The following is a 25,642-nucleotide window of genomic DNA, read 5'->3' on the forward strand; positions in this document are numbered from 1 at the left end:
ACCTGGTTTTCATAGAGTCCTAGGGATGTACAGCAAAGTAACAGACCCTTCAGTACAATTCATCCATGCCGACCAGATATCCTAAATTAATCTGTCCCAAATCGCTGCATTTGGCTCATATGCCTCTAAACTCTGCCTAATCATGCACCCATCCAGATGCTTTTTAAATGTTATTATTATACCAATCTCCACCACTTCTTCTGGCAGTTCATTCATACATGCACCACCCTCTGCGTGAAAAAGTTGACCCCCCCCCCTTCAGTTCCTTTTAAGTCTATCCCCTCTTACCTTAAACCTATGCCCTCTGATTTTGGACTCCCCTACCCTAGGGAAAAGACCTTGACTACTCACCCTATCCATGTCCTTCATGATTTTACAAACCTCTAAGGTCACTGCTCAACCTTTGATGCTCCAGGGAAACATAGCCCCAGCCTGTACATACCTTCCCTATAGCTCAAACCGTCCAATCCCCAGCAACTTCCTTGTAAATCTTTACTGAACTCTTTCAAGTTTCACACCATCCTTCCCATAGCAGGGAGGCAGAATTGCTCACAATATTCCAAAAGTGGCCTAACCAAGGTCTTGTACTGCTGCAGCATGACCTCCCAATTTCTATACTCAATGCTCATACAAATAAAGGAAAGCATACCAAAGGGGAAAATATTGTTAGAAGGGGGGGGGGGGGAATCAGATTCTTTATGTTGAGAAAACGTATTCCAGATTTTCTCTTTAAGATTTAAATGGTGGCTTCAGAATCTCACTACTAAGCAGTGACTATGTTATTTCTATGCATTTACATCTGATTATTAGCCCAATTTGCCTAATTTCCATACTACTTCTAATTCTCCTCCCCTTTCCTGAGAAATTAGATGGTGTAAATTCCCAATAAGCAAGTCAAAGTGGTTACCTGGTAGTGGCAATTCACTGCATGCTTTTCCAGGCCTTCAACCAACTTTGTCTTCATGATAATCTCTCTCCATGGACACCGTCCCTCCTCCAATCTTTATCCACAAAAACTGACCTTAGCAAGCACAGCCTCACCACATCATTACACTTGTCTTTTTCCAACTGCTTCAATCCTTCACTTTGGAGTTTATGGTCACTTACAACTTGCATGCTTCTGCCAGGTCACTTTATAGGGATGCAGATGCTTCTCATGTATCTATAGAGGATATACTTTATGACTCTTCACTTCATTTCTTAGTGCACACTTACTTTGTATTTATTGGAGGCTGCCAGCCTCTATGGCTTCCATTATTTTTTAGCGCACAGGCTCTTTAGGGCCAAGCTGTCATCTTTTGTGATTTGCATTGCTTTTTATTCTGAGAGGCAGGGGCAAGAAGCTTGTCACAGTTGGAAATGCTGAACAGTAAAGGGCATAGATATATCACTGTAAACGGGATGCTACATCAATGTCAAACCTACAGCATGCACAGCAGTTTACTTAGCAAACATTCTGCATGTGCTTCGAAAAAATGGCCATGTCTGAAAGTCAAAGGAAGCAGTCCTTGATAGGTTTGAGGAGGCTAAAATCAGTCAAAGGCAAGTTAAATTCTAGTTTATAAGGTCAGCCACGGTAAATCAGGAGTTTGGTCATACCACAGTTGAAGATTGGTGCTGTAAGTCAAATGCAACCACTCTAGCGATTTCAGGTTTGTCAGTCAGGTGTTATGAAGACATTAGTCCAGGTCTAAGCCATTTTCAGTCAGTATTCTCTTGGGACTTTGGGAATTGATGGTCAGGAGTTTATCAAAATTCAGTATGTATAGTTCTGAAAAAAATGAGAAATTCAAATCTGGGAATGGGTTTTGTTAGACTGACTCCCCGAGTGCAATTTGAGATACAAAAATGGGATCTCAAACTACTGGATAGGACAGGGAACTCCAGAAGGTTATTTTTTCACAGATTAATACTTTTATGCCTAAATAGGGAGATTGTGTGGCCAACATTTGCAGGAGAATGCACAAAGCCATAAACTTTATGACAAATTGGTATATTAATCATAAGGTCAGAAGGTATAGGAGCAGATTTAGGCCATTTCGCCCATCAAGTCTGCTTCGCCATTCGATCATGGCTGATATTCTCCCCACCCCCATTTTCCTGCCTTCACCCCATAATCCCTCAATCCATTACCAGTTAAAAATCTGTCTAATTCCTCCTTAAATTTACACATTATCCCAGCATCCACCACACTGAGGTAGCCAATTCCACAGATTCACAACCCTTTGGGAGAAGTCATTTCTCCTCAACTCTGTTTTAAATTTGCTACCCCTCATCCTAGAATGCCCCACAATGGAAGGACCTGCTCCACGTCTATTTTATCCATACCTGTTATCATCTTGAATACTTTAATTTGATCTCCCCTCTTTCTTCTAAATTCCAAAGAGTGTAGGCCCAACCTGTTCAATCTCTCTTCATACAACAAACCTCTCATCTCTGGGATCAATCTAGTCAACCTCCACTGAACTGCCTCCAATGCCACGACACCTTTCCTCAAATAAGGGGACCAAAACTGTGCACAATACTCCAGTAGCAGTCTCACCAATGATTTGTATATTTGCAACAGTACTTCCTTACCTTCATATTCTATTCCATTAGCATGAAAAGCCAACATTCCATTTGCTTTCTTTATTATCTGCTATACCTGCATGCCAGTTTTCTGAGATTCTTGAATGAGGACACCCAGACCCCTCTGCACCAGAGCATCCTGAAGTCTCTCCCCATTTAGATAATAGGTCACCTTTCCATTTTCTTGGCCAAAATGCATGACCTCACATTTATCCATGTTAAACTCCATCTGCCACATTTTGGTCCATTCTCCTAACTTATCTATATCCATTTGTAAGGTTCTTATTTCCTCATTGCAATTTATCGTCGTGCCTATTTTTGTGTCATCTGCAAATTTGCCTATAGAGCCTTCTATCCCTATATCTGAGTCATCAATGTAGATTGTCAATAGCTGGGTCCAAGAATTGAACCTCTGTGGCATCCCACTGGCTACATCTTGCCATCTCAAAAGAAAAACCCATTTAGCCCTATTGTCTGTCTTCGGTCCATCAGCCAGTCATCTATCTCAGATAATAAATTACCCCAAATCCCATATGATCAAATTTTGTGAATTAACTTTTTATGTGGTTATCGAGTGCCTTCCGGAAGTCCAGATATACCACATCCATAGGATATAAAGCATTGAATGAAAATGGAGAGAGGGAAGCCTGGAAGATCATTGACAACACAAGTGTAGGAATACAAAAAGGAATATGAAGGATGGAGGACAAGCATTCTGTGTTTCAGGCAGAGTCTGAGTCATTTATAAGGACACAAAGGAATCTTGCCACCTTCAGTCCAAAGTAAACTGCAATATCAATACTAAATAGTAACTGCAAGAAATAGGAACAGAACAAGGCTATCATGTCTGTCCGGCATTCAATTAGATCAAGGCTGATTTGCTAATTCTCAAATTACTTTCCCACCTTTCCCCAATAGTTCTCGATTCTCATACTGATTAAAAATCTGTCGATCTTGAGAGTGGAGTTGGGGTTATCAGTGACTTACTGTTAGAATATCACTCACTCAAATGAATACTTTGATACAGCAACATACATTTGAATAAAGTTACATACCTCAGAGTTCTGCATTGAATATGACTTGACTTCCTATTGAAGCCTCCATGACACTGTATTAGGGCATAACAGGACACTTCATTTTGACTGCTGTGGGGGCTCCAGAGCTCATTACTGAAATTACTTCTCTGACATTCCCATAGGTTATCTGCTTACACATCTGACATGGATATTGCTCTCGCTGGAGTCCTTGTGGAGACAAATGCAAAGACAATGTTGAAGCAGAGAGCAATTTCAAAGTCATCAGCAAGATCAGCAATATCCAGCATTTGCTGCACAGTCTCAAAAGGAAACCGGGAGGTGAAGATTGGAGGAAAATGATGCGATTGTGCAATTATGGGCCTGGATCACATTTTCTACAGTTCGGAAACACAATGCAGATGCAGATGAAGGATGCCCCTAGGCCATCATTAATCGAACAATGGCATCTGCTGGAGTAGGGCTTGAGCTCCCAAGGACTGGGTGGTTATTGTATTCTAGTAGTTGTCAAAGACACGGTTGCTGTAATGTTTTATACCAGTGGCTCATTTCAAGGAAAAACTGGGGACCTGTGAGGCAGTGTCCAATCCTCAACCTACAAATGCATTTGGATACGGATGCCATTTTCTCCAGTTCACAGCTGTTCATATTGTTCCCCTGAGACAAGGGGAGTCATGCAATCTGGGCAGTGGGATTCTCCACTATTGCTACTTTCCCCAGGTGAAGGGGGCAATAGACTGCAGACCTGCTTTGAAAATGCCCAAAAACCAACCTTCAGTATAAGTTAACAGAAAAGGCTTCCACCTGAGAAATGTGCAAATTATGTGAGCACTGATGCCAGATTTTTTAAAATCCAAATATTGTATATGGTTTCATTCAATTTATGACATCTGAGTCAAAACAGAAATTGCTGAACAAACTCAACAGGTCTGGCAACATCTGTGGAGAGAAAGCAGAGCTCTGAAGAAGGATCACTTGACCCAAAATGTTGACTCTGCCTTCTGTCCACAGATGGTGCCAGACCTGTTGAGTTTCTTCAGCAAATTCTGTTTTGTTTCCAATTTCCAGTATCTGTAGTTCTTTGTTTTGTTTAATACATCTGAGTGTTGCACAGTGAAGTCCCTCATGAAAAGCAGCAGGTTGAGGAATCTTGAGACATCTCCTTTTGAGGAGAAAGTGAGGACTGCAGATGTTAGAGATCAGAGCTGAAAATGTGTTGCTGGAAAACAACAGGAGATGCTTGAGACATCTCCTTTTGACCTTTCCATCATCAGTCAGCCTTTCGATATTTCAGAGTGCATGTAGATTATGAACCTTGCAGGACAGATTATAATTTGAGAAATGGAGCACTTTGTGCATCTTTCCTCAGTAAAGGAAAGAATGGAAGAAAATAAATCTGGAATTAAGAATCTAATGATTACTATGAATGCATTGCCAATTGTTGGAAAAACCGATCTGGTTCACCAATGTTTTTTACAGAAGGAAACAGCCTGGTCTGGCCTACATTTTGACTCCAAACCCACAGCAATGTGGTTAATTCCCCACTGGGAAATTAGGGATAGGCAACAAACACTAGCCAGTGACACCCTCATCCCATGAATGAATAACAAAATTCAAACATTTCCTCCAGAGGTGTAGAATTATTAAATTCTATACTCTCACTGGGTGTAAACGTAGAAGGTGTCTCCACTCTGCTTTCACGTCAGTGTTGTCCATATTAGAGTGCAACACCATGGCTGCAGTCACTAGCATCATGGTTCAAGGATCTGATGCTATCTACATCAGCTAAGGAGTCAATTGTTTATGAGAGAGGAGCAATATACTTGAACATTATAAATTATTTCATCCTTGGGATGTCTAAAGAGGCTGCTCACCTCTCAGTGAGTGTGAATAACCAAGCAAAAAAGACTCTAGAGAGAAGAACTTTTAAAGTCATATAGCATGGAAACAGACTAATCTCTCATCCATGCCAACCACGTATCTAGGTTCATATCTCCCCCAAAGTTTTCTCTCCAAAGGCCTTTTAAATGTTGTAATTGTACTAAATTCAACCACTTTCTCTTACAGCTCATTCCATACACACACCACCCTCAGTATGAAAAAGCAGCCCTCTGGTCCCTTTTAAATCTTCCCCCTCACACTTCAAACTGATGTTCTCTAGTTTTGGACTCATCTAACCTTGGAAGATGAACTTGGCAATTCACTTTATCTATGCCGCTCATGATTTCATAAATGTCTGTAACACCACCACTCAGCCTATGACACTCCAGGGGGAAAAAAAAAATCATAGCTTATTCAACCTCTTTATAACTCAAACTCTCCAATCCTGGCAACATCCTTGTAAATTTTTTCTGCATCCTTTCTAGTTAAACAACATCTTTCCTGTAACAGGGTGACCAGAATTGTACAGTATTCTAAAAGTGGCCTTGCCAATGTCTTGTCCAACCCCAACATGACGTCCCAATTCCTATACTCAATGCTCTGACCAATGAAGATAAGCACTTCAAATGCTTTCTTCGCACCTTGGGTCGAGACAAAAACTGCAGAGGCTGGAATCCAAGGTAGACAAGCAGGTGGCTGGAAGAACACAGCAAGCCAGGCAGCATCAAGAGATGGAGAAGTTGATGTTTCAGGTATAACCCCTTTTCAGGACTGGGGGTAGGTAAAAGGGGAGCTGCAGATAAAGGGGATGATGGTGGCAGAGGCAGGATGGTGAAGTGTGGATAGGTGAAGACAGGTAAAGGGTATGACCAACCTCTCCCCACTTCACCACTCTCCCCCCGCCATCCCCTTTATCTGCACCTCCCCTTACACCAACCCAAAGTCCTGAAGAAGGGTTACATCCAAAAAGTCAACTTTTCCACCTCCTGATGCTGCCTGGCTTGCTGTGTTCTTCCAGGCTCCTGCCTGTCTACCTTCTTCACCACCTTGTCTACCTACAATGCCACTTTCAAGGAACTATGATCCTGCACCCCTAAGTTCCTCTCTCAACATTCCCAGAGTTAGCTTCCATGTCTTTTGCTACAGTAAGTACCGAGGTGAAATATTTGTGAAGTATTTCACCATCTCCTGTGGTTCCACACATAGATAGCCCATTGATCTTTAAGGGCCCTATTCTCTCCCTGGTTACTCTTTTGCTCTTAACATACTTGTAGAATCTCTTAGCTTTGGCAAATAAGACGAAGGAGGATCCTATCTTTGGTTCTCTTTTTGCTGTCCCAATGTCCCTTTTAAGTGTACTCTTACATCTCCTATACTCCTCCTGGGATTCACTTGATCCAATTGTCTATACCTGACACATGCCTCCTTCTTTTTCTTAACCACAGCCTCAATAGCTCTTGTCATCCAGGGTTTCCTACACCATTCTGCCTTGCCCTTCACACCAACAGGAACATACTGTTGTTACACTCCTGTTATCTCATTATTGAAAGCCTCCCATATGCTAGATGTCTGGTTACCTGCAGTCTTGAAAACAGAGTCCACATTACAGAAGATGAGGTGCTGGCACTCTTAAAACACAAAGTTAGATAAATCCCCAGGACCTGATCAGCTTTATCCCAGAACATGGTGGGAAGCCAGGAAAGAGATTGCAAGAGACATTTGTATCATCTACAGCCACACGTGAGGTGCCGGAAAACTGGAGGGTAGCTAATGTTGTGCCATTTTTTTAAGAAAGGCTGCAAGGAAAAGCTCGGGAACTAATCGACTGCTGAGTCGGAGGTCAGTGGTGGGCAATTTATTGGATGGCATTCTAAGAGATAGGATTTACATGGATTTGGAAAAGCAAGGAATGATTAAGGATAATCAGCATGGCTTGGTGCATGGGAAATCAATTTCAGAGTGCAAGTGAGTATATTATTAAAAGCAAACCAAAGCAATTTACAATGATGTGACACCCATGCATTCTATGTGTCCTTGGTAAGTCTTTTTTAAACCTTTCCCTTCCATGATGTCTGAATGAAGTCTTGACTGCCGCAACCGGGGTGAAGGGTAGCTGTTCTGTAGTTCACCTGGAAGACATGAGGTCGTCCCAGGTAGTATTTGAGCTCAGATGAGCCAGGCCTGATGAAAGTGTCCTGATGAAATCCAAGGTCACTCTCGCCATTGAAATTTCTGCAGTCTTTGACATCACAGACAGGGAAAGTTGAGGGTCTGGACACCTCTGGAGTGTCCTGACAGGAAGCTTCTGGGAATACTGTTTGTTGCTCCATCCCCACATGCTAGCACCACCCTGTCTCCCCGAGACGAATGGCAGCCTGAAATGAATTGCAGTTCCTTACCTCTGACTGGCCTTGCCACTGAAGCTGAGCCTCTATGGAGACAGCTCTGAGGAAGCGTTCCTGGAACCAAAATGTTAACTCTGCTTTCTCTCCACAAATGCTGCGAATTTTTCCAGCAAGTTCTGTTTTTATTTCTGATTTCCAGCTTCAAGTTCTTTTTTTTTGTAAGGTATTGATCGTACTGGTAGATACTGCCAACTTTCAACTAAGCTTACTGACTGCTTCGGACAAATATACTATGCCTGTGCATTTTGACAAAGGTATTAGCAGCCGAGACTTTGGGATCATATTCTGCCTGGGGAATGATCCTGTGCCTGGTTGTTTACAGTGTGTCAGAAGCTTGGCTGTTTCTTCCTCAACCAACTAAAGAGATATGTCAATGTGTTCACCAGATTATTTTCCCAAGTCTAATCTAAATTGAGAACCCAGAGAATTGCAAGTTGCTTAAATTGGTGGAGGATGCAGGTGAAAGCCTTGTTGGTGTACCTTCTGAAGGTTCAACAGTTTCCTCTTCACAGGTGGAGGAGGAATATGTATCTCCAGCACTGGTTGCTTTGTGGTAGAGGTTCACCAAGTGCTCCTGATGCCTGCATAAGAGAAGATAGGGAATTAGTTGTGCAAGTAGGGTCTTGGTGAGAAGTGTTGACTGTGGCAGCATCAAGTGATTGTCAGAGTGTGTGAGGTAGCAGAGAGAAAGTGGGTCAGTTACTCTTCCAGAGCACAAATCATTAACCATTATTCTGCATTGCATTTTACCAATGACACAACACTTAAGCAGGCTACAATTTGAGTCCACTTTGGATGGTTCTGGCAGCAGGGCCTCCTTTGTTGGTCAGCAAGAAAAATGTGATTTTTCTATCCATCAAGATCAGGTCCCTATCAGCAAGCCAAAGAGCTAACTTCCTTTGAGGGCACTGTCTTGAATGTAGAGGCTCAATCGCCACAATGTGAAGGATAGTTCCTGCAGTGTCTGAGGAAGTGTGCAGCTGGGCTTTTAAGTATGGCGACAGTCATGTGACTGCAGCAAGATTCTGGCAGTTGCAAATGCTTCAGCCTCTCCATCAGTGCAATCCCACGAGAAGGCCACTGAAGAACCCAGATACATAATTAATAAGGACTAATAGGTTACTGTAGATTTTGCTTTTACCAATGTAGGGTGTCCAAATCTGTGATCTTATAAATGATTTGGACAGTATTAGCAATGTCTCCACTTTTTAGACCAGTGTTTATGCCCCTTGCATTGCCAAATTATAGCTTGTAAACTATATATAAACAATTAGGTAAAAACAAGGACGACAGATGCTGGAAACCAGAGTCTTTCCTGATGAAGGGCTTTTGCCCGAAACGTCGATTTTCCTGCTCCTCGGATGCTGCCTGACATGCCGTACTTTTCCAGCACCACTCTAATCTAGACTATATATAAACAGTGGCAATCCAGTTCATTTATTCAGGCCATCCAATTCTATTTGTATTTACATGTTTGACTCAAAGTTTTGCCCTGCAAACGTTATACGCTGAAGAGTTTGGAAATGGTTTGATGGTGGATTCATCGTTAAACAACACGTCCAGATCAATCATTATCTGTACCATCAGATCAAAGCTAACGGGAATGTGTGTAAATTTTGCAGCCCTGATATTCTGTAAATTGCCAGATAAAATTTGACTCAACACATTGGTGCATGTATGCTGGCAACTGGGAGGACATACTTAGAAGACAAATTTTCCTTTTGGAATTCCTCCTCCTGAGGCTGTTGGCATATGGAAAGCTCTCCCACAGAACTTGGCTTTTAGCACATAGCCAGCAAGACAGCAGTTCTCAAAGGGATACTCACTTTCAATTAAGGGGAAGTCACATCAGCAAAATTAGGTTAATTATTTTCAATGCCACCTTATAGACATGAGGATAAAATTGCTTCCTTGATGCTGTAGAGGTCTTCTCCAGAGGTGCAAAGAAATATGGCCTTATTTGGGCCTGAAGCCAAATTTGCTCTCATGCCTGGCTGTAAATAAAGGACACGATTGCTTAAAACCAGAGTAAGACGAAAATGTTTCTTCACTTTTGTACCCATTTGTCATGGAACCCTTTAACCAAGGGACTATTTCTCACAGAGGTATCTTTGTACTCATTCAGCTTGCCCATCAACCTTTTGCACAGGCTTTTTCCAAAGGGTATGCCAATTTGTTGATGAAGGTGATGTAGACAATTGAAAAACAACAGTGGGGTCAGTAGCGCTGGATTCATAAGACAGTGGCTTCTCATTAGACAAATTAACATAGCTCCTCAAAAATGCAGGCACAAGGTTTAGTGCAGAATGAAGACATTGTAGCTTATACCAGTCCACTGCCGTGCTCATCCATTGCTGGAAAGTTTATCAGACTAGCCTCAGATGACTATTGGTATAACTATTTCTGTGCGAGAAAGCAATCAATTCTTATTTAAAAGGAAGGGCACAATCGAGAACGGAAACCTGACTTTCTTTTCATTCATGGGATGGGGTATCACTGGCTGGGCCACCATTTATTGCTGATCTCTAGTTATCCTTGAGAAGGTGATGATGAGTTGCCTTCTTGAACTGCTGCAGTCCATTTGCTGTAGGAAGACTAACAATGCTGTGAGAGAGGGAGTTCAAGTATTTTGACACAGCAAAATTGAAGAACAGAAATATATTTCAAAGTCAGGATGGTGTGCATTTGGAGTGGAACTTGCTGGTGGTGGTGGTGTTCCCAGGTATTTACTAATTTTGCCCCTCTAGATAGAAGGTATTATCTCAGGACCTTAGTAAATTTCTGTTGTGTATTTTGTAGATTGTACAGACTGCTGCTACTGAAGCGTGAGAATGTTTGTGGATTTGATGCCAATCAAGTGGGGTGCTTTCCTCTGAATGTTGAGTGTTATTGGAACCTGCACTCATCCAGAAAAAAGTCATCAGGAATATTCTATCATACTTTTGACTTATGCCTTGTATATGGTGGGCAGACATTTCAGACTGAGGAGGTGAATTACCAGTTACAAGATTCTGAGCCTCTGACCTACTCTTGTAGCTGCACTGCAGTCATTTCTTTTGTAACGCGGTAGCTGTGTTCCTGTGAGACCCCACGCTATACAAAAATCGGACAATACAAACAACACTTAACGTGCTGGCAATCTAATCGCGTTGTAGCTAACACGTTTTATAAGTTTGCATTTTAGGAACACCATTCCCTATTCACCACTTGCGTTACAGCCAATTTGTATTAACGAAAAACATGTTAAAGCAGAACTGCCTGTACTTGTATGGCAAGTCCAGTTTAAGTCAATGCTAACCCACAAGATACTGATAGTGAGGGGGGGTGGGGTACGGGTTGAGGGGAGACACTTTAAATCTTTGCCCCAAGTAAATCTGGGTGGCTTGGCCAACGCATGATCATTTTACCTGGTGTTAATTGAGGCCAAGAGGGCAATTAAATTCCATTGAATGGCCACTGGTATTCAAACAGCAGCAGAGAAGACAGACAGCAGGTCAGTTAGGAGAGAGGGTGGAGTGGTGTTGTTCAAGTACTTTCTATGCCAATCATGTACCCAGCATTGGAAAAGGATGGTCCTCTGAAGTCAATTCCCTGTTCTTACTATCAACTACTCTCCCTTGAGACTCGTATGCAGTCCTCACTCAGTTGAGGTCTGGATCCCTCAATGATTCTAGGCACCTTGTGGGTGCACTTCCAGCAACTACCACAGCTCCCCTAATGACTCTTGCACCAATTTATTGCTGCTGGCCTCTGATTGGCCAGTACCTCTGGGGTTGGAGGCAGATTTCCATTCTGGGGTCCTCAATCCTCAGGAAGGCCGACGTCTGCCCACTTAAGAGCACCTCAACAGCTTATGCTTGAGAAGGATTTAATTTTATAAGTTTTCGCTAAAGTAGGTGACATAGGCTTTTGCCGGCTCTCCTGCATTGAACGCTGCCCTGCAGATAGATTTTGAATTTTTCCTCTTGGTTATCAATAGCATATCGTAGAAGGAGCTCCAGGAAAGCAAACAAGGAGAAAGTGCCTTTTCAAAAAGGGTATAACTGTAAATAAACAATTTCATGCTCCCCCAAAGACATACAGAGTGAAGACACCAGTGGACAAATTAGACATCCCTGAGCCAATCCTGAATGTGATCACTGTTGTAATACAGTAAGACAAATGTACATAGCAAGATCACACATACAGATAAATGAGCTAAGTTAGCTTTTAAGCTATTTGGTACTGCTGGCTGCAGCCAGTGTGGATAAATGATAGCCATTCAGGGCAACAGAAATTTCCTGATTTTGTTTCTGAATGGTGCAACGGGATCTTTTACCTTTGGCTGAGGGTACGGTTGGAATGTAGGAGATGGAGGGCCGACTTGACAGAGGTTTGTAAAATCATGAGGGGCATAGATAAGGTGAATAGCTAAGGTCTTCTCCCTAGGGTGAAACTAGGGGGCATATTTTTAAGGTGAGATGATAAATATTTAAAGGGGACCTGAGAGCATCATTCTCACACTGAGAGTGGTGTGTATGTAGAATGAACTGCCAGAGGAAGTGATAGATGCAGGCACAAGATTTAAAAGATGATTGGGCAGGTACATGAATAGGAAAGGTTTGCAGGGACATGGGCCAAATGTAGGCAAATTTGACTACTTTAGTTTGGAAAACTTGGCTGGCATGATGAGTTGGACTGAAGAGTCTGTTTCCATTCTGTATGTTTCTCTGAGGCTATGACTCTATGTGGCTTGGGTTAAACATCGGACTCAAAGTACAACACCTCTGACAGTGCAGGACTCCTTTAGTACTACATTGTAGCAACTGTCCAGATTACAGTTGAAGTTTTTGGCTGTCAGAAGTAAGAGTGCTTTGGCCTTACAGTATGCTATTGTAAAGCTATGGCTTACAATATTAGAGACAAGTATGAAAATAGCAATTTGTTTTATGCACTGGAGGACTCCTGGTCCCATTGTAAACTATCATATTTGGGAGAGAAGGGAAGAAACTAAAAGCCTTCCACTTCAGGAATCCCACAAGAAGATTGGTAACCTAACAGAAGATAACAGTTACTGTGATCCACTTATCCTTTATCTCGTTTGAATTTTAGCAAAATCTTGATTTACATTTACATTACAGTGTGGAAACAGGCCCTCCGGCCCAACAAGTCCACACCGACCCGCCGAAGCGCAACCCACCCATACCCCTACATTTACCCCTTACCTAACACTACGGGCAATTTAGCACGGGAATTGAACCCGGGTCTCTGGCGCTGTGAGGCAGCAGTGCTAACCACTGTGCCACCGTTCCTTTCAGGTTTTAAGGATCACCAACTGCAACAACTCCTGACTACCAATGTATCTCTGGCTCCTTCTTTCACTGAAACCATGTATTTTCTTTAAATCTCACACCTCTCTGAATTTCCATCATTCTATTCTCTCAATCCTAACAATGCCATTAAACCCATGAACAAAATAGACCTGTTGTTGTTTTGTGAATCAACTTCTGCATAGTGGAAAATGAAACCAATCTGTGGAGCTGAGTTCATGAAAAGATCAGCCATGATCTTATTGAATGGTGGAGCAGGTTAGATAGGCCAGATGGCCTACTCCTTGATCCAATTTCTTATGATCTTACATTGACCTTTCCCTCACCACTTATCTCTTACAGAAGTTTGTGTATCTCTTTTACTTTGTTCATCTTTCCTTTCTTGTGTTAAGTCAGTGATCTATCAAAACCTACTTTTAGAGTCGTATCTCCTGGCTCAGTTATTGTCTTCAGCTCAGTCTTATTCCATGCAGATTAAAACTAAAATGCCAACCACGTTTAAATATTTTCAAGATGTTCATCAGTCCTTGAACTACTGTTCCTTATTTTATCCTGAGTTCCACATCAATGTCTTGCATCATTGCATACACACTTTCCATCTCTCTATTTACAGGGCGACTCCCGTACCCAAGGGTCCTGTTATCATGGTTTCAGTTACTGTGGTTTATCACTGCCCGAATATATTACAGGGATCATTTCAGAACTAGGGCCCAGGGGTTGCCCAGAAGTTAAATTTCCAAATTTAAATGAATGGGTTCACTTCTATCCACGGTTTTGGGCTTCGGTAGTTGGTCTTGAAAAATATCCCGAGGGTACAATGGGTCTACTGTATTCAAACTCACTTGGTCCTCAGTTTAAACTCATCCTTGAGGAGAAAGTGAGGTCTGCAGATGCTGGAGATCAAAGTTGAAACTTTATTGCTGGAACAGCACAGCAGGTCAGGTCGTTTGAATATTTGCAAAATCTTTACTTCTTCCATTCAGGTTTTAAGGATTACAAGCTGCAACAACTCTTAAATACCAATGCACCTCTGGTTCCTTCTTTCCCTAATACCACGTTTTTCTTCAAATCTCACACCGTGCTGTATTTTCATTAACCCCTCTCTGATCCTCAAGAATCAATCTTCAGTCGACCATAAGTTCATCCCCTTGCCCTCCTCTAGCTTAATAAATTTGAGCTCAAAGGGACACCAACACTCTCCCATCATCCTCAATGTCTTTTGCGAGGAGACTTCCAACTTTTCACTACATCAGACCTTTCTTATGACTTCAAAATTCTTCTATTAACATAGATACCTCTTATTGGCCTTTACCTCTGTATCCTTTGATTAAGAACTGCTGATGCATCATTGGCTTTCCTAAACTTTCTGCTTCCCTCACTCTTTCTAAACTGTCTTGTTCTGAACTTCCATCATTCTGTTCTCTCAGGTCAAACCCTAACAATGTCATGAAACCCACTAACAAGGTAGAGCTGTTGTGGTTTTGTGAACCAACCTCTACAGTGCAGAAGATGAAATCAAACTCTCTGTCACCTCTTCCTAGCTCCCTGGGAAAGTGACTTACCACCAAACATCATTTCCAGGCCTGTTCCTGATGTTTATCTTTGCTGCAGACTTTTCCTCCATAGCTGTCAACTACCAGGCCCCCAATCCTGAAGTTTAATTTCACTTTGTTCCCAAGCTTCGCAAACAAGATTGGCCATTCTTTCAACCTACTCTTGCCTCATAGAGCTGACTGCATTCTGGCATGATTCAATTCTTCTCCCCTCCAGTTCGGTCATCTCTCACCTATCTTCACAACTCTTCCAACTCCCCTGCCATTTTCGCAGTTTCCAGATTCTTATGCCTTTCCCTTTCTCCAATATTTAATCCCAATACAACACCATTCTCCACCAGGTCTCCCTGAATGATTTTCATTTTTTCCTTGAAAAGAGACCCTAAACTATTCCCATCCACCACCATCCTCCTCTCACAGGCTGCAAATCTAACAATTCCTGCTTTGAATCCACTCAGTTTCCTACAAATAAAAGCTGTTACTATGGGAACCCATATGCTATGCTATGCTTGCCTTTTTCTGGGACAAGTGAAACATTCTTTGTCCAGATCGCATTTATATTCACTATTTCACTGCTTTTTCAGTAATTTGGTGCTATTTCTGGTTCTCACCACTAACTTAAACATTTAATCAATTTTGATTTCAATATTTACTCACCGTAATATAGTCCATCACTAACTCATGCTTTCCCTTTCTGATTTCTCTCAATTAATTTCTGGTGATGGACTACTGACCATTGTTTAGTGAAAACTTACTGACTACCCTGACTACACTTCCTCCTACCTCATTCCTGTAAAGTCCCTATTCCATTCTCTGGGTCTCTCGGTCTAATCTCTTCTCTGATGCCACTTTCAATACCAGTGCTTCCAATATGTCTTCTGCTTTCCTCAGCTGTGAATTCCCTACTACTGTACCTCAGCCAACTCACCAGCCCCCAGAGATTAACCATTGCTATTTCTGGTATCTCCAATAAATTATCACCAAACACACCTTTCCCTTACTTGCTCACTGAGCATTATAAATAGAGCACCATCTTTGCAACACCCTGTGCCATTCCTCAATTGGCCTATCCTTTCTCAGTGCAAGAATGAAAATTGCAATACCTGCCTTTTTACTTCCTTTACTATTGTCCTTTGAGACGAACAGTAACTTACTTGTACTTTATTTATTTATGATACTGCATTCACTCCTCATGATGGGTACTCCTCTAAGATGACAAGAACATATGCAAAACAGGTGACCACTTTGTTAAACACCTCCGTTAATCCACAAACATCAACTGTCACTAATTTACTGCCCACTCCCACTCTTATTTTTTGGTGTTTGGTTTCTACACTTTACAAAGGAGCTTAACATAACCCTGAGGAATAACATCTTTCAGTAGGGCACTTTATGGCTTCTGGACACAAACGTTGAGCTCAACATTTTAGATAATTACTCCTGGCCCCACTTTTTGTTTGGATGGCAATTGTTAGCAGCGATTCTGATTTTCCCATTTATGTCTCCTCTGGCTTCACCTTTTGTTTTGCTAATGGTCTCATAGCCATCTTCTTTTGCCTTGAAGAATTACTTGTCATTCACTATTTTCTGCCTACCACACAATCGAAATCTTTCCCTTTTGTTCCTCCTGTCTCCATTTACTTATTTCTGTACTTGCTTAAGACCTATTATATCCCTAACCTTTTACCATTTTCTGTTGAAAGGTCACTGCCTTGAAATGTTAACTTGGTTTCTCTCTCCACCAAGGCTACCTGGCATGCTAAATATTTTCATCTTTTTTTTTTGTTTTACATTTCTAGCATACACAGTATTTGTTATTTTACATAAGAATTAAATGTGTTGTAAGTCAGGAGACTACCAATTCAATTCAGAGAAAGACAAATTTATGACTGATATTAGGAAGCCTTTCATCACAGAAAAAAAATGAGTAACAAACATAATGGATAAATCAGTGAGGAGACAACTTTGGAATAACTCTAAGACTAGTAGGGTTTACAATGGATGAATTTTTGAATGATTGTAGAAGGCAAAATAGCATAAGTCAAATGATACTCAACATCTATGATTATCTTCTGAACAGGTGATCTACCTGGACCCATTTCATGTATCAACTAAACTTTACTTAAAGTACCAGCCTTGGCTCATTTGGTAAAGTACCATTCTAGAGACTTTGAGTAAATGATCCATGCTGACAATGCAATACTGGAGAGTATATTGAAGAGTATTTTAGATCAGACATTAAACTAATGCTCTGTCAGTCCTTCCAAGTGGACAAACAAGGTCACATGGCAATTCTTGAAATAGGAAATTCAACAGTGTCCATGTAAATATTTATCACATAATTTATCATCATGAGAACAACTAATCTGGTCATTTACTACATTGTTTTTTGTGGGCACTGCTGTGTGCAATCCAGCTGCAGTCTTGCCCGACATTGCTATAGTACTAGCACTTAATTGGCTCTATCGGTGCTATAAGATATGTTAGAGTTATGAAAGATGTTATATTTTCCAGCATCTGCAGTCATTTTGGTTTTTAACAATTATTTTCTTCTTACTCACAAATTAACTTTCCTGCTCATAAACATATGCCCTCAAAAACTGCCAACCATCAGGAACACACAAAAAAATCCTGTATCTGCCAATATTGTTTTGTGCAAATTTAAAACAAGGAGGTGGAAGTTTACAGCAGCATTAATGGGAAAGAAAGTAAACCAATTCATGGCTGTGACAGTTGACATCTCCTTTCAGGGATTTTACCTTTAAAGGGAAATGATCTTCATGAAAAATGAATTTGCAACCTACTTTCTATTATTAGGGAACTATGAGGCAAGGTTTTCCATTATTACATTGATCAGAACATGTCATTGTGTTAAAGTATTTGCAAACAAATTTTGAAAAAGGGCAGCACAAATACTGTTTAATAAAAGCAGTTGCATTTCTAAAAAGCATGAAGGTTCAGACTGAAATTATTAGAGAAAGATATTAACTGCCTGGATCAGTGGATTAATTGCAATGCTATTTCATATTTACCAATAGTGCACATTTCACTTGTCATGTCTTATTGTTTTCATACCATGTATTATTTGTCCAGTAGCCCCTGTTATGCAAGGTAAACTGTATTATTATGGAAAAGAAAGAAAAATAATATCCTATATAAATGTACAATAAATTGAAACATGAGCTTGCTTAGACTAGCTAACCTTTTAAAAATATACAAATTACATTCTAATTTACTTATTCTTGATATTATAAAAAGGAAAAAAATGTTCTCCAGTAGCTTGTTGAAATTGAATTATATCTGCAGCAATGATTGATCTTGGTGTATATCCTAGCAAAATGTTTAACATCAGTAATGACGCTGTATAATAGGGAAAATATGTAGTCTGGATACAAAACACCACATTTCTAAATTCGCAGGAAACAGCTTCAATTAAATTATATTTTAGGGAGAAGATTTGCCATTTAATATATTAAGATTTTAAACTATAAAAGTTATGAACGGAAAATCAAATATATACTAAAAAAAAATCAACTGAAGTGCGCTGTTAGTACATGGACATCACAGCTTCTTTAAAACGTTAATAAATATTCTGCAATTCTTAACCAATAAGCAAGGATTACTTAATTAGTTAGATGCCCTTTGCGGTTGAAACAAACTAAACAAAAGACACTGCGTAATTCTGTAATCGAACTAAAGCCAAAATTGTACAAACTCTTGAATGGTTTTGATCATTGGACATCGTCGACAAGGAAATAAAAACACTTTTTTGCTGCCGTCATCAAATATATATTATAAATGTGCATAGAGTTCACTCCACATCGGTGGGAATAATTTAAACATGAACAATATCAAAACACTGAATGTTATCAAGTAACCCGAAGAATCACAGGATGAAATATGGTAATAACCATTTAAGAGAGACCGAGACAACTTTCAAAGTTTAAAAATACCACAAAGCTGTTTTAATGCTGCTCTTGACAACTGGAAAAGACAAAGTGGAATATTTCATCCAGATGTATCAATATCTAGTGCAGAAACCGAGGGTTAACTCGCTGCTAACATTTATTTTCCTCACCTGGAGTTAGAGGAGTTGTTGCGTTCGCTGTGCGAATGCAATTCAAGCCACCGCTTTACTCCCCGCTGGTCACAGGCGAAGTGCGTGTTGCCCGGACTTCAACTTACCAACATTGTCCGATTCCAAACGTTGCAGAGAAATCAGAGCAGGCGTCTCCGTCGCTTCAGCAACCAAAAGTGCATTTGAGATAGCTTTGTGTTACCTGGACTGGAGAAAAAGAGGGTAGAGAGTAACAGCTCCGCCTGGCTGGGGGCCAGAGGCAGAGTCTCTGACTGTTTATATATATATATAAAGGCTGATTCATTCAGAGACAAGAAAGAGAGTGGGCACAGCCGCCACTCGGGCTTCTACAGGCGGGAAGAAAATACAATCAACAGGAGAGAGAAAAAGCTTAGTAAACAACAGTCGAGGACAGGGAAATGTAAAAAAAAACTTTCATTGTGGACAATTCCCCCCCCCGAACCACAAGACTAAATCGTGCAGATAAGAAATAATGCAGCTCCAAACGGGATTTGGAAAACCAAATGAGTAAATGCTTTATAATGAAAAATATGAATCCCTCGGAGCTGTTGGCAGATTGTTAAAAACCTAGGGAAAGTTTGCAAAATAGAAGTAAACGGGCTATATTCGCGTTTACGCAGCATTACTTATCTATAATGTCTGCAAATGCTTCACAAGATGGGTTTCTTTCGAATTGCAGCGATTGTACCAAAATAGATAATTGGAGGGCAAGCATGATGTTTCGAAATATTCAGAAAGCGGAAGTAAGTTAATAACCTATTGGTCTATTTTAGTGTAGTTGGTTACGAGATGAATATTGAACGGGATCTCTCAAGCCAATAATGTCAGTAAATATAAAACTTACATTAAAATAGAAAAACAAGGACCCGGTGAAATGGTTCATTTGTACTTACCTCGACAGTTTAGCACTCCCTCAAAAATTGGCCTCACTAATAGACAAATCTTGGTCAGAAACTTAGTAAACACAAACATACAGACAGAGAAACACTGAAGTTTTAAGATAACAACACAAAACTATGCAGGATTGTAAGACAAACATCAAGAAAATAAATATCTACATATTGGTCTTGCGCAAAGTGCACACTTGCGGTCAGCGTGACATTTAGCTGAGGAAGTCATTTTAGACTCGAAAGTTAACTCTTCACAAATGCTGTCAGACCTGCTGAGTTTCTCCAGCATCTTTTTTATTTCATATTTTCCAGCACCCGCAGTATTTTGCTTTCCTGTTGACTGTCTTTACATGGAACGAAACTACCTGTGACGTAATTTTCAACTTGCCATATCTTATGGCTTTCATTTTTTTTACTTGGCCTCCTAACTCAGCACAAAGGCTTCCTGGTTTCCTGTTGCCACAGTTCAACAATGCTTCTCCTCTAGTAAGAACGGCTCATATTTTCTTTCATTGTTTGTGCAACGATACATTTATTGACCAACTCCCAAAAAGTACCCCAAGAAAATGGTGGTTCTTCCAACTCTAGAGTTCTAGTTGCAACGAATTCCCACATGATGTTCGGCTGGGAATTCCATGACTTCGATCCAATGGTAATAAAGGAGATAATATACATTCAAGTCTTTAGCTAACATAAAGTTTGGCCTAGATAAAAGTGTATGTTGATCGGAAGTAAGCACTTTGAACAAGACTTATATACAGATATATCGTGAGTGACCTAAAAAGAAACTTAAAGAGATAGTCTTTCTATATTATTACACATCTCTTGGTAGAAAACATATAGGCTATTGAAACAAACAGGGTAATTTACCGAAGTCCATCCTAGAGGTACAATCTGCAGCGTCAAGTTATTCACACAAACGTTTAAATAATATCCTTTCATCATAATATCGTGCCTTCTGCATTAAAAATATTTACTCTGAGGAATTAGATTTTCTTTAAAGTGACTTTATCAACTCGTTTGGTAGCATTATAATTTGACATGAATAAGATGTTTTAAAAAAAGACTAAACAAATACATTACTGTGCAAATATTGCGTACTTTGTTGTAAAGGTATAAATATGAAGGCAGATTTAACAATATAAAATAGCGCATTTCGAGTCACTGCCTCTGTTGAGCGGGGAAAAGCAGGTGCTACAGGATGTTATTTTATTAAATCAATTTGTTATGACCACTTTGCTTCGTACCCTACCTTTGCTGGAGAAACCTCATTTCCAAATACGAAAATCTCAGAAAACCGTTAATCCCTCACAACAGCCAATCATTACAAACTACATCTCCCAGAATGCAACGATAGCCACTTCCGTTGTTTATACCCAGATTCCATTGGTGAATCAAGCCGTCAATCAAAGCGGGAACGCATGCATTTCCTGTTTCTGGTGGCCTTCAGATCCCTCCCTTTAGTTGACGGTTGTCGGGAACTTGAAGAACGTTATGGAGTTAGACAGTGGGGTGGATGGTTAGGTCTAGTCCAACCGAACGGAACAAAGTGAGGTGAACCGGACAGGCCGAGGTGGGAGGGCCCGAGGGATAGAGTGAGGTGGGAGGGCCCGGTGTGTGGAGGGGCCGAGGGACAGAGTGAGGTGGGACGGCCCGGTGTGTGGAGGGGCCGAGGGACAGAGTGAGGTGGGACGGCCCGGTGTGTGGAGGGGCCGAGGTGGTTGTGATGAATTTCTCCGAGCTGTTCAAACAGTCGAACCAACTGTGCAGGCTGTCGCCTGATGGGAGATATTCGGTAAGTGGTTCAATTTTAACAGCATTAGATAGAGTAAACGCAGGAAGGATGACCGCGGAGTTCAGAACCAAGTCTAACGGTAAGCCATTTAGGACTGGGATGAGAAGTTTCTTCATTGAGAGACTAGTGAACCTGTGGAATTCTCTAAAATAGAAAAGCGTGAAAGAGTCACACAGCATGGAAACAGCTCCTTCGCTCCAATCCGTTCACGCCCAGTTTCCTAAACTGACCCCACTAAGAGTCATAGAGATGTACAGCGTGGAAATAGACCTTTTGGTCCAATTCGTCCATGCCGACCAGTTATCCCAACCCAATCTAGTCCCACCTACCAGCACCTGGCCCATATCCCTCCAAACCCTTCCTGTTCATATACCCATCCAGATGCTTTCTAAGTGTTGCAATTGTACTTCTCCACTTCCTCTGGCAGCTAATTCTATACACGTACCACCCTGTGTGTGAAAAAGTTGGCCTTGGGTCCCTTTTATATCTTTCCCCTCTCTCCCGAAACCTCATACCCTCTAGTTCTGGATTCCCCCACCCCAGTGAAGAGACTTTGTCTATTTATCCTATTCATGCCCATCATGATTTTGTAAACCTCCGCTCCAGGGAAAACAGCCCTAGCCTATTCAGCCTCTCCCAATAGCTCAAATCCTCCAACTTTGGCAATGTTCTTGTAAATCTATTCTGAGCCCTTTCAAGTTTCACAACATCTTTCCAATAAGGAGAGCAGAATTGCCCACAATACTTGAAAAGTGGCCTAACCAATGTCTTGTACAGCTACAACATGATCTCCCAACTCCTGTACTCAATACTCTGACCAATAGAGGAAAGCATACCAAACACCGCCTTCACTATCCTATCTACCTGCGACTCCATTTTCAAGGAGCTATGAACCTGCACTCCAAGGTCTCTTTGTTCAGCAACACTCCTTAGGACCTTATCATTAAGTGGATAAGTCCTGCTAAGATTTGCTTTCCCAAAATGCAGCACCTCTCATTTATCTAAATTAAATTCTATCTGCCACTTCACCTCAGCCCAATGATTAAGATCCTGTTGTAATCTGAGGTAACCTTCCCTCTAAATCTTAAGTAAAAACAGAAGCTGCTGGAAAAGCTCAGCAGGTCTGGCAGCGTCTGTGGAGAGAAATTTAAAGTTAATGTTTCAGGTTGAGTGATCATTTTTCACACTTCCTCTAAATCTTTCCTATTCATGTCCCTGTCCAAATGTCTTTAAATATTGTAACTGTACCTGCATCTACCACTTCTCTGGCAGTTGATTCCACAAATGAACCACCCTTTGTGGAAAAAGTTGCCCCTCAGGTACCTTTTTAAAATCTTTTTCTCCTCTTGCATTAAAAGTCCCCTAGTTTTGAACTCACTCACCCAAGGGAAGAGACCTTTGCTATTCACCTATCTGTACCCTGAAGATTTTATAAACCTCTATGTAGGGTTATCCCTCAACCTCAAGTATAAAAAGTCCCAGTATTTCTTTTTAACTCAAACCTTCCAGTTCAGGCAACATCCTGGTAAATCTTTTCTGGAGCCTCTCCACTTAATAATGTCCTTTCCATAGCAAAGTGACCAGAACAGTACACAGTATGCCAAAAGCAGGCTTACCAATATCCTGTACAACAACCTGTTCCAACTCCTATGTGTACTCGTATGAGCAATGTACGCAAGCGGGCTTAAAGCTTTTTTAACAACCATGTCTACCTGTGATGAAACTTTCAAAGAATTATGTACCTGAATCCCGAGATGTCTGTTTGACAATGCTATCCAGGACCTTAACTGTGAGAGTCGTGCACTTGTTTGTTTTATCAAAGTGCAATACCTCACATTTATCCAAATTAAACTCTATCTGCCACTCAGCCCACTGGCCTGGTTGAAGAGGGGGTTAGGTATAGTTCTTAAGGGCTAAAGGAATCAAAGGCTACGGGGAGAAAGCAGGAGCAGGGTACTGAGTTAGATAATGTTGAATGGCAGAGCAGGCTCCAAGGGCTGAATGGCCTATTTCTGCTTCTGTTTTCAATGTTTCTATCAAGTCAGTAACTCGCTGTTTATAGTCGCTCGCACTACTTCCCTTTTTAACGAGCATTAATAATCTCCCCTCACTCGGTAAGCTGGTTTGTACTGTGGTTGGTACCTCGTGTAATGTGTGAACAATTCTGTATACACTGCGCATCCAATTACAGATTTTTGTTTCGCCCTTTCAAACAACACTGATATTCAAATAAAAGCAAAATACTGAAACAATTGAAATGTTGGAGATACTCTGATTTGAATGCAAAGGGGAAAATACAAAATATAAAAATGCAAGAGTATAAGATCTGAAAGTTTTGAACTCTATGTTGAATTCCGAAAGCAGTAAAGAGCACTTAATTTTCTTATTCGCTATTTTGAAATCGTCAAAATCCACATTTGAGTTCAGCAAGTTCAGACCATTAATTTTTGTCCTCCATTTTGTGTCCCTGCCACCCCCCTGCGCCCAGTAAGAAAACCCAGTGCCTATCTTTCACGACTTTGGTTTCAGTCAGAACTGACCGTTATTCTGCTATTAACCAGAGGCAGAAATCACAAACCCCAATACCAGTCCACTTCTGGGACTCTGACCTGAGCACAGTAGCCCCTTAAAGTCCTGGGTGAAAGTTATTGGCCATGATATTAGCATCTATTCTGGACCTATTCTTTGCTCTCCCTTTTGGTCACTAAACTCCATCATTCTCTGTCACTTTTGTGACCCTCCCTTCCCTTGCTTTTCTTGCTCCCCTGCCCCCAAATAGTATAAAGTCTGCCACTTTTTCAACTTTTCAGTTCTGAAGAAAAACAGTTATAGTTTTTAAATGTTAAATCTACTTCTGTTTCCACAGATGCTGCCAGACCTCTGATATTTCTCCAGCACTTTATGTATTTTAATGTGGGTTATTTTTAAAAAGAAATTCATCTTATTGCAGTTTGTGAAACCTAACAGAATATTGATATCAAGAAGCATAAGGAACAGTCAACCCTGCCATGCATGTCCACAAATCACCTAGAAGTCACTGTACGGGTGGATAAGGTGATCAAAAAGGCATGCTGGGTGCTTACCTTTCTTAGCAGAGGAATAGAATAGGAGATCAGAGAGGATATGTTGGATCTTATAAAATGTTAGTTAGGACGCTGCTGGAGTATTATGTGCAGTTTGGTCACCATACTACAAGAAAGATGTTTTTGCACTAGATCGGGTACAGAGGAGTTTTGTAAGGGTGTGACCTGAATTGGAGAATTTGACATTGAAAAATATTATTTTATTTTTCAAACCATTGACGCTGATGGGAAGCATGAATGAAGTGCATTAAGTATGAGGGGTCGAGATTGTGGGTAGGAAAGATATATTCCTTTTGGTATGAGTCTCTCAACTAAGAGTCATAGAGATGTACAGCATGGAAACAGACCCTTCGATCCAACCTATCCATGCCAGCCAGATATCCCAACCCAATCTAGTCCCACCTGCCAGCACCTGGCCCATATCCCTCCAAACCCTTCCTATTCATATACCCATCTAAATGCCTCTTAAATGTTGCAATTGTACCAGCCTCCACCATGTCCTCTGGCAGCTCATTCCATACACGTATCACTCTCTGCGTGAAAAAGTTGCCCCTTAGGTCTCTTTTTTATATCTTTCCTCTCTCACCCTAAACCTATGCCCTCTAGTTCTGGAATCCCCAATCCCAGGGAAAAGACTTTGTCTATTTATCCTATCCATGCTCCTCATAATTTTGTAAACTTCTATAAGGTCACCCCTCAGACTCCACTCCAGGGAAAACAGCCCCACCTGTTCAGCCTCTCCCTATAGCTCAAATCCTCCAACCCTGGCAACATCTTGTAAATCTTTTCTGAACCCCTTCAAGTTTCACAACATCTTTCCGATAGGAAGGAGACCAGAATTGCACACAATATTCCAACAGTGGCCTAACCAATGTCCTGTATAGCTGCAATATGACCTTCCAACTCCTGTACTCAATAAAGGAAAGCATACCAAATGCCTTCTTCCCTATCCTATCTACCTGCGACTCCACTTTCAAGGAGCTATGAACCTGCTCTCCAAGGTCTCTTTGTTCAGCAACACTCCC

At 41.0% G+C, this 25,642-nt stretch overlaps 2 protein-coding genes across 9 annotated transcripts in view; one reads left to right on the forward strand and one right to left on the reverse strand.

Annotated features, from left to right (window-relative positions):
- Positions 1-21,097, reverse strand: part of tp73 (tumor protein p73) — a 234,365-nt gene extending 213,268 nt beyond the window's left edge. The window contains exons 1-2 of one of the 8 annotated variants that reach the window (XM_043676040.1): positions 20,992-21,097; positions 18,829-19,030 (exon numbers count right to left, since the gene is read on the reverse strand). The gene's annotated coding sequence lies outside the window, so the exon portion shown is untranslated. Of the gene's footprint in view, positions 1-3,623; positions 3,813-8,368; positions 8,448-18,828; positions 19,036-19,742; positions 20,003-20,609; positions 20,633-20,840; positions 20,928-20,991 lie in introns of those variants that run through there. The other 7 variants (XM_043676039.1, XM_043676034.1, XM_043676035.1 and 4 more) reach the window with 7 other exon arrangements.
- Positions 21,098-21,304: 207 nt separating this feature from the next.
- wrap73 (WD repeat containing, antisense to TP73) overlaps positions 21,305-25,642 on the forward strand; it is a 34,676-nt gene continuing 30,338 nt past the window's right edge. The window contains exon 1 of the mRNA XM_043676045.1: positions 21,305-21,534. Coding sequence (XP_043531980.1) covers positions 21,466-21,534 — 69 coding nt within the window. The 5' untranslated portion in view covers positions 21,305-21,465. The remainder of the gene's footprint in view (positions 21,535-25,642) is intronic.

The sequence above is a fragment of the Chiloscyllium plagiosum genome, chromosome 34 (genome assembly GCF_004010195.1).
Source record: "Chiloscyllium plagiosum isolate BGI_BamShark_2017 chromosome 34, ASM401019v2, whole genome shotgun sequence".
Taxonomy (NCBI): Eukaryota; Metazoa; Chordata; class Chondrichthyes; order Orectolobiformes; family Hemiscylliidae; genus Chiloscyllium; species Chiloscyllium plagiosum.